General features: G+C 36.7%; 1 protein-coding gene across 1 annotated transcript in view; it reads left to right on the top strand.

Moving 5' to 3' along the window:
- The window catches only part of cntn1a (contactin 1a), a 126080-nt gene extending 116927 nt beyond the window's left edge, over positions 1 to 9153 (top strand). Inside the window, exons 21-24 of the mRNA XM_088340386.1 lie at positions 152 to 341; positions 3602 to 3714; positions 3786 to 3942; positions 5020 to 9153. Of these exons, the coding sequence (XP_088196512.1) occupies positions 152 to 341; positions 3602 to 3714; positions 3786 to 3942; positions 5020 to 5096 (537 nt within the window). The 3' untranslated portion in view covers positions 5097 to 9153. The remainder of the gene's footprint in view (positions 1 to 151; positions 342 to 3601; positions 3715 to 3785; positions 3943 to 5019) is intronic.
- Positions 9154 to 12607: the final 3454 nt, after the last annotated feature.

The raw sequence follows: 12607 nt of genomic DNA, 5'->3' as shown, positions 1-12607 counted from the left end.
CGCAAAAAAGTATGGAAGTATTTTTACAATTTGGTGTCTTTCAGGCTTCCACAGTATGTCTTTCAAATATACGCACCTATTCTACGCTACAACCACTTCAAATGGTGAAAATTATACACTGATTACCTGGTTTTCCACATTTGGTGATCAGGTGAAGTACTGGAGAAAAAAGGAGGACGGCGAAGGCAGGGCCCTCAGAGTGGTAGCGTCCAATCGGGAAAACCATACGAGGGTGGATGGGATGAAGCCCGACTCCCTTTACCTCCTGGAGATCCGGGGTTATAATTCTGCGGGGTACGGGCCGGCCAGCGAGCGAATGGAGATCCACACCAAGAAACCACGTACGTTGGAACGTTTCGATATTATGTAATGTCTGTTCGTGGTTTGCCAAGAAAGCTAAGGGATGTTCACTATCACCTCATTTGACATCAATACAAGTTTTTTTTTTTTTTTTAATAACGCGTTTGCTTTGTTTTTACCACAATGGCGAAAGTGTTTTGAGGTCAACCCCTTTCTTTGTAAAAGAGATGATATTGATTGATGGATGAGCAAAACTAAGGATAGATCTTTCATCAGATTTCTTAGTATCGCTGGAAAGTATCAGCCTGGCCTACCCGCTTATTTCCTGAATGTCAGGGATGTGATTTTTCCGCTAATTCGCGGAATTCCGCTTTTTTTATCTCCAAAAATAAAATTTTAAGATTTCCGATTTTTTAATTGGTAAAAAAAAATGATTTCGTCTCTACAGCATTCCATTTTAGTGTTTCCGTAACTGAAATGAAACGTACTTGCGATTGGTTGAAGTCTCCGTGTTGACCAATAAACGCGCTTGTTATAAAGGCGTAGGGGTATGCCATTGTTCATTTCTCACACGTTTTTGCCGAGTGTTTAAAGAAAGATGTCCGAGATCGAACGCAAAGATGCTCCGCGAGGTAAAGAAATTGATAAGATCGTAAAAAACAAGTTTCGATCGGACTGGTTGGAGAAGGAATTATCTACAAATGTTGGAAAGAAGACTGTGACGAATTTGTTCAGTGACTTTATTCGGAAGATCGATCGTGCCGGGAAAGCGCTTTGCATTTGATGCCATGATACCATTGTCTATGGTGGGAGAGGTTTCAAAGCTCTTGAAAGTCACGCAAAGAGCAAAAAACACGTGAAAGAACTCCAGTCAAGAACAACAAATGATTCCATCGCTGGTAGTTTCGGTGCCCAAACGAAAACTCCAAAACTTTAAGGCCTCCATCCCTTATTGACACCACAAACGGAAGCGGTAATAGAGAGACGTGATCCACCCCAAAAACCTGTACCAGTTGCTGATAGAGTCGTGAATTTTGAGGTAGGTGATAAACTTTTCAAATTTATTTGACAGTTTTTCCCTTTTTTTCGAAAATATTATAACGTAATAAAAATGGCCATAAATATTTAACAATTACAATACTAGATTTTCATGTGTACATTACACCAACACTTTACTGTAGGGCCTATACTTATTGTACTTTCATTTATAGATAACATCTTCTGCTATAACAAAGACATTTGTGGTATGTTCTAATATGAGTTACTTTTCATTTGGTCATGATACAATTATTTCTTCATGAAATTTGAACTCTTCAACATGATTTATGTGTTAACTTAGTAATCACATGAGTTAGATATGATGATATTCTCAGTGATAGTTTTTAAAAGCAAAGGCAGTCCAATGTTTTTTAATGTGACTGATTTTGAGTTGACTTAAACTGTAATTTTATATGGGATAGTTCAAAATACATTGAAAATTGATGCTGTTGTTTTGTCTATTTCTTTGTCATCTGAGTGGATTGAAAGTACTTAAAAAAACGTAAAACCCATGAGCTCCGGGGGGCTTCGCCCCACTTGTCCCCCGACCAGGGCACTGCCCTGGACCTAGCTGGGTGCCCGCGGCCCCCAGACCCCCGCCTAATTTTCAGATAATTTCACTTTGGTCAAATCACATCCCTGTGAATGTGTTTCTTTTACAGTTTGCATTAGATCAGTTTGATTTTTCTTTCTTATTTCAATTAAATTGTCTTTATGTTATTGATACCAATGGAGTGAAACAATCTATGCAACAAGATTAGACATGGCAAAAAAAGATAAGAAAACAATAAGAAATAGAAATCTAGCTGGAGGGCATTCAATACCTGCTACAACTGCCATAATTGGTTCAATTTAATTTAAACCATTCTAATGTACATTTATTTATCTTTTTATTGCAAATAGTAAATAAATGAGATTGCACTCATATTTAGAATTCAATACATGCACAAGTTAATAACGTAAATTAACACTATTACTAATTGTCTAAACTTGTAGTTAAATGATACAATCAAATTGAAAAACTAAAATAAAAGTATTAGAATAATAATATTACTTTTAAAGCCATCTATCCATTATCTGCACTGCTTATCCTCAGTAGGGTCGCGGGGGTGCTGGAGCTCATCCCAAATATCTTCAGGTAGCTGGGACACCCTAAACTGGTTGCAGGGCACACAGAGATTCACTTGTTGTATCACACCTAGGGGACAATTTGGACCAGCCAATTAACCTAGCATGCATGTTTTTAGATAGATAGATACTTTATTCATCCCCGAAGGGAAATTCTCAATGTGGGAGGAAAACTGAGTGCCTGGAGGAAACCCATGCAAGCAAAGGGAGAACATGCAAACTCTGCACAGGAAAGCTTTAAGCTGGATTTGAATCCTTGACCTCAGAACTGTGCTGCGGACACGCTAACCACTCAGCTGGCGTGCCGCCCACTTCTAAAACCATATAAGCAAATACACAAAGATTGCAGACCTTTCAAATTATATTATACTTCATAGGAATGAGAAAAAATGATTATATTGGAATAATATATATTTTTTAAACATCTCCATTGCTAGCCCATTGTAACTGAAGTTAGTAGGAAAGTAGTAACTGATGTCAAATAAATATATTGATGTGAAGCGTCTCAATTGTTCTCAGATTGTGTGTGAGGAGGAGTAGGGTGTAGTCTGGGTTGTTACATAAGTCTTTGCTATGTATGAACTCAGAATTATGTTTTTTTCTTGTCAGTGGCTAATTAAAAAAACAAGGATTTTGAATAGGGCAGCACGGCGGCGCAGTGGTTAGCGCGTGTGCGGCACAGTTCTGAGGGTCGTGAGATCAAACCTCCTGTGTGGAGTTTGCATGTTCTCCCCGTGCTTGCGTGGGTTTCCTCCGGGCACTCCGGTTTCCTCCCACATTCCCAAAAAAAAACATGCATGTTAGGTCAATTGGCTGTTTCAAATTGTCCCTAGGTGTGAATGAGCGAGCGAATTGTCTGTCCCTGTGTGCCCTGCAATTGGCTGGCAACCAGTTCAGGGTGTCCCCTGCCCACTGCCCGAAGATAGCTGGGATGGGCTCCAGCGCCCCCGCGACCCTACTGAGGATAAGCGGTGCAGGTAATGGATGGATGGATGGATGGATTTTGAATAGTTTATAGCCAGTAGTTGAATGCATAAATATAAACTCTTTAGAAAAAAAACGTTGTAAGGCTGAAACAATTATATGTTTCTATAATTTTGAGGTTTGGCTTATTTATCCTCATTTGTTTCCATAGCTCCCGGTCAAGCCCCTCGAATCATCAGCAAAAAAATGAAGGGCAAGTCTGTAAACGTTGCCTGGGAGCACGTGGAGACGCGAATAAATGAAGCCCCTGTCGACGGTTACAAAGTGAGCGCCCAAATCGACGGAATCAATCCGACCTGGCTTAGGTATTCGGTATTAATCGTATTTTGGTGCAGGTGCTGTACAGGCCGCAGGGTCAATTGACGGGCACCTTGTACATGACCAATCGGCGGCACATCGAGCTCCCGATCTACGAAAATGAGACCTACGTGGTTGAGGTTCGAGCGTATACGGAGGGAGGCGACGGGGCCGTGTCGCAAATCTTCGTCTCAGGTAACCGTGAATTCGTTTTTTACCAATGTGGCAAACCACCCCAAAATAATCAAGAAATTCACTGATGCTGTCAAAGTTACTGGTTTAAAACTGCTTCAAATCTTGAACTATAGAGCTCTGTGACTTGAAGGGCCTTCAAGAGTTTAAACTTAAACTCAAGAGTTAGAGCAACTTTAAAGTTTTAATTCTTAAAGCCCCGTAAAGTGTAAAGCTACTCAACAGTTAAAGCATTGTTAAAACTTGAACTCCAAAAGCATTAGGGCCGTAGTTTATCCCAAAATGCAAGAGTTAAAGAAGTTTTCATTCCTTCAGGCTTTATCTATACTGTAGTTCTAACTCTATCTTCAAAGCTTTAAGGACCTTTCTGAGTTAAAGCTTTCCTGCTACTGAGTTTTAGTTTTGACTCTCGCGTTAAAGCCTTCACAAGTTAAAAGAGTTGAACATTGTATCGACTATTGAGTAGCTTTAAAACTTTAACTCCTCGACATTGAAGCTCTAAAAACATACTCATTTGCAAACTATTCATATGCTAGGAGATTTTGGAGTTAAATTTTTTAAAGCTGTTTTAAATCTTGGGTTTTAGCTTCAATTCTCGTGTTAAATGTGGCGGCATTAGCTCAGGTCTTGGGACCAAAGATGTTGATGCCCGGCTCTTTCGGGTTAAATGTCGATGAGTCTTTGAACAAGACATTGAACCCCTAATGCTTCCGATATATGGATACTCACTTAGCATGGCTGGCTCTGCTATCGGTGTGTGAATGTTTGTGTGAATGAGTAAAGTGTGAAATGTCTTGTAAATAGCCTTGGAGGCCCCCAGTGACGGATAAAGTGCTTTATGAATGCAATTTATTTACCGTTTTTTAAGAGCTTAGATACTTGAAGCTCTAACTTGTGCTTTACCCTTGTTTACTTTAAAACGTTTACCTGCTGAAAATCAATAGATTCAATGTATTGACTTAGCTCAGAGGCAAAGGTTCAATTTAATTTTCTAGGAAAAGCTATTTAAATCCTGAGTCAAAGCTAAGTTTTAATTTTTGACAGCGATCAAAAACCTGAGAGTGATTTTTCTATGTCCAGGAGGAAGCGCCACGTCCGCCTTTCCTCTCAGCACACTCAGCTTACTCTTGATGGCCGTCCTCTGCCTGAACCTCTGAATGTAGCGAAAGGGTTGTCTCTTTTCCGGCCGGCTGCCTCGAAGGACTTTTTGGAACTCTTTCCAATAATGTTCAATTCCACTCATCCTGACTTTTCCCCTCTCTGCAAGATATTTGCGGGAAAGAACGGAAACACGTTGGAAATGGGCATCCCTTATTTATCCACAAATCTTTGGGGGTTGAAAAGGAGCTTTGTTAACTTTTCAGAAATATGCCTTACGTAAATGTGTGCACTTATTTTTCACATTGACGTCTTTAAAACTAGTGAGTTTTTTTTTAAACAAATATCCATTATTTTGGAATCCAACAATCCTCTGTGAAAATTAAGTGCACACGTTTAACAATATCTATATACTGTAAATGTTTTTCTTTACCCACGCTTTACTTCCTGTTTGTGTTTCATACTCACATTGAAGTGGAGCCTAGTTATGTGGATACAGTCAAAGCAAAGCTCAAGCAACATCGACCACGTTTACATGCAGGGAATAGTCTGCGATCTTAAGTTCAATTTTTGAAGCAAAAAAATTATTTTACCTAACCCCGTATGCCGTTTGCAAATATTCTGATTACAAGGGTGAATAACGAGCGACATCGTTGTGTATAGGCTGCACATGTCGTTTTCACTTTTTACTTTTGACATTAAATAAAATAAATTTTCATTCATGTCACTCACCAAATAGCCAATAGCCTGCCTGCTTCCTCCACACTCCAAAAGTGATCTCCATTGATGCGTATACATATGTTTACAAGATGTGCTCGTACCTGTCTTACCAAAAGCACAGACTTACACAATTTATATGGATGGATCCAACAGTGGAATCCACTATATACAGACTATAGCATTTTAAGTCGTCAGGAGAAAACAACCCAAACACTTGAGTTTGCGTGCATCATTCATCTCTGTATTACAAGCCCTACAGTGCTTTATGGCATAAAAATATGCTGAATGAGGAAGAGTGTGCGTGTGTACAAGCAATAAGATTACTTAAATACGTATAATCTTAAAGTAAAATGACTAACCTATTCATGCAATCAAAATACTTGCAGTTGGACTGATTTTTGTCTGCGTTAACATGGCTTTACATAATCAAAATAGGGGCAACTGTTTATTTCCAACCATATTATTGCCTGCATGTGAACGTACCCGTTGTACTGTATTAAAAAAAAAAAAGTCACAGAATTTGACCGTATTTCCTTTATATAGTGGCCGTAAAGTAACAGTTTTTTAGGAGGAGGGTCGTAATTGTACACATTAGCTTGTAGAAGAATAATGTATATATCTCAATAATGATACCTAATATTTGAAATGTTATTTATTAGAAGAATAAAAAATATATAATATATTTACATTTCCTCTCCAAATTTGACATTTCCGAATTTAAGTTGTGGAAAGGATTTATTTAAGGCGCTGTGTTTATTTTGACTATTGTTTGAGGAAATACGGTAGTTCAGTATACAATAATGATTCTTACCCCCAAATTTTGGGATCCATGTACAGATGTAGGCTGTTCTTTTTTATCAATGTTCTACTTGTTTTTGTATCAATCATCTCAGTTTGTATTTAAAGTGTACTTAGGGTTGCAGAAAACACTCCGATCTCCGAGACGATACGGGCCGCCAACGTTTACGATGCGAATTGCCGACACTGCCAAACAAACTGCTGTAACATCACCAAGCAGGGAAGCACAAAAGCAGATGCATGGACGGGAAAAGCCATCTACTGTTCTGGCACGTAACTCCGAGCGGATTAAATTTATTAGAGTACGTTTTGGATGAGCACAGATTAGCAATTTTAACAACGTGTACAAAATTGGGTCAATGCTACGTGCAGATCGACGTTCAGGTGAACTTGGTTGGCTATTTTTTATTTTATTTTTTGGGGAAAGGTAAGGCAATATTTGAGAAACTACCGACACAATAACATTTTGCTTTGGCTGTATCATTTTAAAAAAATGTATCCGCCTAGCAGTTAAGTACAGTTTGGTTTAGCACAGAAAAATTGGGGAAATCCAAATGATAAGTGTCATGCTCCGTCCGGCATAGAAAAACTGGTGCATGTTCATGTAAATGGAAAAACATGTAGATTACATGCAAAGTTGGGTAGGGTTACTTTAACTTGATTACTTTCAATTACTTTTGCATTCCTCCAATACCAAATATGCTAATAAATGACAAAATAAACTAAATTTGAATAAAATTACTAAATTTTGTGCAGGCTTGGGGAGTAATGGAATACATGGAACGGAAAAAACGATGTTGGCAAGCTGTTTGGATTTATTTTCATTTTGTTTCTGTCGCATTTTATGTTCGTTTTGCCGGAGATCAAAGAGATCAAAGCCAGGAGAGAAAGCTTACCACGTGTTGTGGGTCATACTTTTATTCATATTTAATTTATTTTGTCTTTTATTAGCATATTTGGTATTTGAATAATCCAAAAGTAATTGAAAGTAGTCAAGTTAAAGTAACCCTACCCTACCCTGATTACTTGATACAGAAAATGTCTGGTTTATTGCTACAGTTGTCCTATACCACTTTTGCAGATTAATACCTATGTTCAACCTTTGAGTAGTTGATACTGATGCCAGATTTGATACCACAATTACATAAAAATCCCTTCCTATGCCCCTCAAAAATATGACTGATCATAAAAAAAGAAAAAAAAAGCTTGAATACTTTTTTGTAATTGCACTAAATCATTGACAATATTATACAGTATTCACCTAATTGTAAGTCTTAGTTTTTGGTTGCAAAATTTTTGCGAGTAACGATTCCAATGCTGGTATTAGTACTAATACGATACCTGGTCTTGGTATAGGTATTGTACAATCTACATTATTTGAAGACAAACACAATTTGAATATGTTGACTTCTTATAGTTCGAATAATATCAGTCTAAAGAATATCCATCAAATAAATAAAAAAACTATCAAATACTTTTTAGCCTGATTGGAAAATTAGGTGTTTATTTTGGCCTGTCTTATATAGAAAAGCATTTGCTGATAATAGATAGATAGAAAAATAGATGGATAAATAAGAGTGCTTTTGATTTTTAACGTTATTGAATTTGCAGAATATCATACAATTGAGATAGCAATACTCAAAAAGTAAAAAAACACTCGAAGCAACTATGCCAAAAAAAAACAAAAAAAAAAAAACCTTCCTAACCCTGCTCACAAGTGCCATCTTGTGGTTGTTTTGGTCACTGGTCAAATCTAAACAAAAGAAAGAAGGTCTCTGACAAAATTAATGCGCCTGGGCGGAGACAGACAGATGCGTACTTACCCGGAGGGGATTTAAGTAACGGGTTCAATTTAGCCTAATGTAGCGGCATAAGACTACAGTTTCATTTTCACTCATCTACTCAAGTAAGAGTAAAACTTATCGTGATTTGAAAATATTGCTAAAAGTCCAAAATGTCCCAATACTTACTCACGTAAATGTAACATTTAACTACTCACCCCTGCCCAAGGTAAACCGAACCAACCTTCACTGCTAAGTGGAAACTAGCATTGTGTGCTAAAGTCGCTGTTGCCTAGCTCCTCTTACTACCGTATTTTACTGTCATGAAACAAGTGAGTCTCATGGTGATTTTTTTTCCCCTACATTATCATTGCCGTGTGTCCATTTTCCTCTTTTCTTGGGACTTCCCTCAATCGGAGGACAAAAATGCTGCGTTCGGATTCGACGACAGTCGCGATTCCTTTTTTTGTGATCGGCGTCCACCGCAAAGTGCTTCTCACAGTTTCTCCCCTTCCATGCAATAGATCAGCGCAAAGGCTTGCCAAATGCATGATTGCCTTGAAACATGGCAACATTTACTTTCTTTTTTCAATTTTGTTTTTGCTGAAAAATGTGGCGCTTAAATTCAATCGTGTATGAGAGCTACGTCTAATCCTGCGTGGCCTCCCTTTATGGCGACTGATTAAGGGTTTGGGATTATTGGAGGTTATTTTTATTTTTCATTTTTTCTTAGAAACAACATCTAAAGTTTAGTTGCTATACGTGAGGAATCAAAATGGAACTGGTTGGTAAAGAAACAATAAAAATCTACAAATGATCCTGTTGTGTATTGTTTATTTCGATCTATGTTTATTAAAAATCTTTTTTCTGCTCAATGAAATTATGATACTTATTGTCACGACCAGAACAGAAGTAGGACCCAGATGTGTAACGTTACTCACAAGTTTATTGAAATGTAGAGGAAAGAGAGCGCCAGCGATCCGGTGCTCGCTGGACGCGGGAAGCAAGCTCCTCACAGGGGCGGAGCGTGTTCCGAATGCGGGAGTGGATCTTCCGGAGCGGGAGATCGTAGCATAGTTAGACGGATAAACAAGTCGTTAGCCGGGACGGGAGATCAGAACGTGATCAGGGTAAAAAAAAAAAACGGGTCGTTAGCCGGGACGGGAGATCAAAACGTGGTCAGGGTCAAAAAACGGGTCGGAGCAGGAGACAAACGGGGAAATCAGGAACGGACGAGTGGAAAACGGGTGACAAAACGGGACCGACAGGAGTCAGAGTGAAAATTGCTTGCCTTGTGAAAACAGAGGTTTGCTGACGGACTGACAACGGGTGAGTGAATGGACTGAGCTTAAGTAGGACGGGAAACCAATCAGGTAACCAGCAGCAGCCTGCACCAAACGACCAGGCACAGGTGAGTGTAATGAGTTATCATGACACTTCTTCACTATATTTATAACTGATTTTTAGACAACATACAAAATATATATTATACGAAAATAGAAAGATATTATTGAAACATTAAAAATAAAATAAATAATCTAAATTATCTCCTAGCATCATTATATTTTTGAATTGTTTTCCCAGTACAATAAGAATAAAACTGAAATTTACCAAAATATTTGCCACTTTAGCTAGACCTTTTAAACTTGTTTTTCAAGTAAAATACATCTATTAAAACTTTTGTTTATTAAAAACTTAACATGAGTAAAATGATCTCCCAGTGAATAAAACTGAAATTTACCAAAATATTTGCCACTTTAGCTAGACCTTTTTAACTTGTTTTTCAAGTAAAATACACCTATTAAAACTTTTATTTATTACAAACTTAACATGAGTAAAATGATCTCCCAGTGAAACAAGTCTTATTTTATAATTAATTTTATACACATAAATGAGAAAAATGTTATTTTGACTTAAAAAAGAGGCAAAAAGGTCTATATATAATATATGCTCATGGAACTATATATTTAACTCCTTAATAAAATAAGAAAAATAATGTTACAAATTAGCAACAATATTTGCCAGTGTAACTAGATATTTTCTTCAGAGTAAGATAGAAAAAAAACTAATATGAACAAAATAATTTCCCAGTAAAACATGTGTTCAGTTTACATAAAATGAGAAAAGTCAAGTCATCTTTATTTGTATATCCTTTAATATAGCCTTTAATCACAAAGAGTCTCAAAGGCCTGCAAACATTATTTTGAATTAAAGACGGAAAAGGAAGACTTAAATATTAAAATAATATCTGATAGAATAACTCTATTTTAACAACCAGTAGTTTTCTTCGTAAAATAAGAAAAATAATACTTAAGATTAACAGAAATATATCTGCCTGTACTGTATATATATATATATATATATATATATATATATATATATATATTTTTTTTTTTTTCACTTCTTTTTTCGGGGAAAAAAAGATTTGGATGACCACACTTGTCTTTCAGCTAAACAAGTCCTATTTTAAAATGTGTGTGTGTGTATATATATATATATATATATATATATATATATATATATAAAATAAAAAGAATATCATTTAACTTACAAAAACAAATGAAGACTGAAAATAATAAAAATATAGAAAAAGTATATCTTTATCTTGTTTTCCTAGTACAACGACAAAAAAAATACTCGAAATTGGCAAAAAATACATTTAGAAAATGCCAGTGTGGCTCTATGACAAAATTGGGAACATACAAAAATAAATAAATATTTACGATTTATTTAGTAATTTAGTTTAGTTAATATTTCTACCCCAAAAAAAATATATATAAAATAATATTTAAATAAAATTATTGCATTTTATGATCTATCATTAATTTATTATCATTACTTTGTATGATTTATTTCAGGGCTTATTAAAAGTAAAATGCAATAAAATATTTAGGAATATATAATTTTATTTAGAAATATTTTTTCTCGTTTCTAAGTGGACTTTTTGCAGTAGTGCCTTTATCCTTAACTGAAAAAAAACATGACTAAAAGAAATAAAAAAAAAACATTAAATATGAAAGCAAGAAAGGTTTTATCTGGTATTATATTTGTGTCAAAAAATGTATTACTCTCTCAGCTCAACAATGCAGATTGTAAATAAGCTAATGCACTTTTGAATTATTTATTGCAGGTAGCTAAGTGTTTTAACCTTCTTTTTAAATGTTACGTCCATATCAGTTTCTTCTTTTGCCATTTGAGCTCAAAACAAAGGAACAAACACTGATCGTCTAAACAATACCACAAATCAAAATAACAAACATCTTTCCGTCTGTTTGTGCTCCCTCCATCACATCTAGATTTATTGCCTCTGATGTAGTAGATTTTGTCATCAGCAAAAAAAAAAAAAAAAAAAAAAAAAGCTAAAAATGAGTTTGTTATTTACGGTTGAGGCCCAAATGAGCATATTGTATTTGCTCAATTCCTGCTTGGATGATGATGACACAATAAAGAGATCCAAAGGCATTAAAAACAATCCGTCAAAATCTTGAGCGGAAACATCTGCTGGACTTCGTGTTCCTATCGGGTGACCAGCAGATTAAATTAGGATTTATGATACTTTACATCAATGCTCAATGCTCATGCAACATTTGAAAGCCCCAGCCTGCATTCTATGGTGACCCCCAGTGTTGTGAAAATACTTCATTCATTTAAATAGAATATTTCAAACAATAAGCAAAAACATATTTACTATGTCACAAACCTGATCATTTTTTTCTTTGTAAGACTCAAAATTTAAGACATTTGTAATGATACTACGCAAGTTGAGACACCCTTTGAAGAAGTTGACTTGGTAGGTAGATATTTTACAACTATGGATGCCAAAAACGGCAGCACGGCAGCTGAGCAGTTAACACATCCGCGGCACAGTTCTGTGCGGAGTTTGCATGTTCTCCCCGTGCTTGCGTGGGTTTCCTCCGGGCACTTCGGTTTCCTCCCACATTCCAAAAACATGCATGTCAGGTTAATTGGCCGGTACAAATTGTCCTTTGGTGCGAATGAGTGAGTGAGTCGTCTGTCTCTGTGTTCCCTGCGACTGGCTGGCCACAAGTTAAGGGTGTCCTCTGCCCACTGCCGGTAGTAGATTGGATGGACTCCAGCACCCCCTGACCCTACTGAGAATAAGCAGTGCAGATGATGGATGCATCGATGGAAGCCTAAAAGACAAATTTGCAAGTGTAGCTTGTCCTCCAGGTGCTTTTAGCACTTAATAGCCACTTACCGCACACAGCTGACCCCTGCATGTGATGGGCGCTGAATCCTGTGATTCAGAC

Source organism: Urocampus carinirostris, chromosome 7 (assembly GCF_059441175.1).
Source record: "Urocampus carinirostris isolate Australia breed hairy pipefish chromosome 7, RoL_Ucar_1.0, whole genome shotgun sequence".
NCBI classification, from domain to species: domain Eukaryota; kingdom Metazoa; phylum Chordata; class Actinopteri; order Syngnathiformes; family Syngnathidae; genus Urocampus; species Urocampus carinirostris.
The sequence above is the reverse complement of the archived record's forward strand: the minus strand, read 5'-3'. Positions and strand labels throughout refer to the sequence as shown.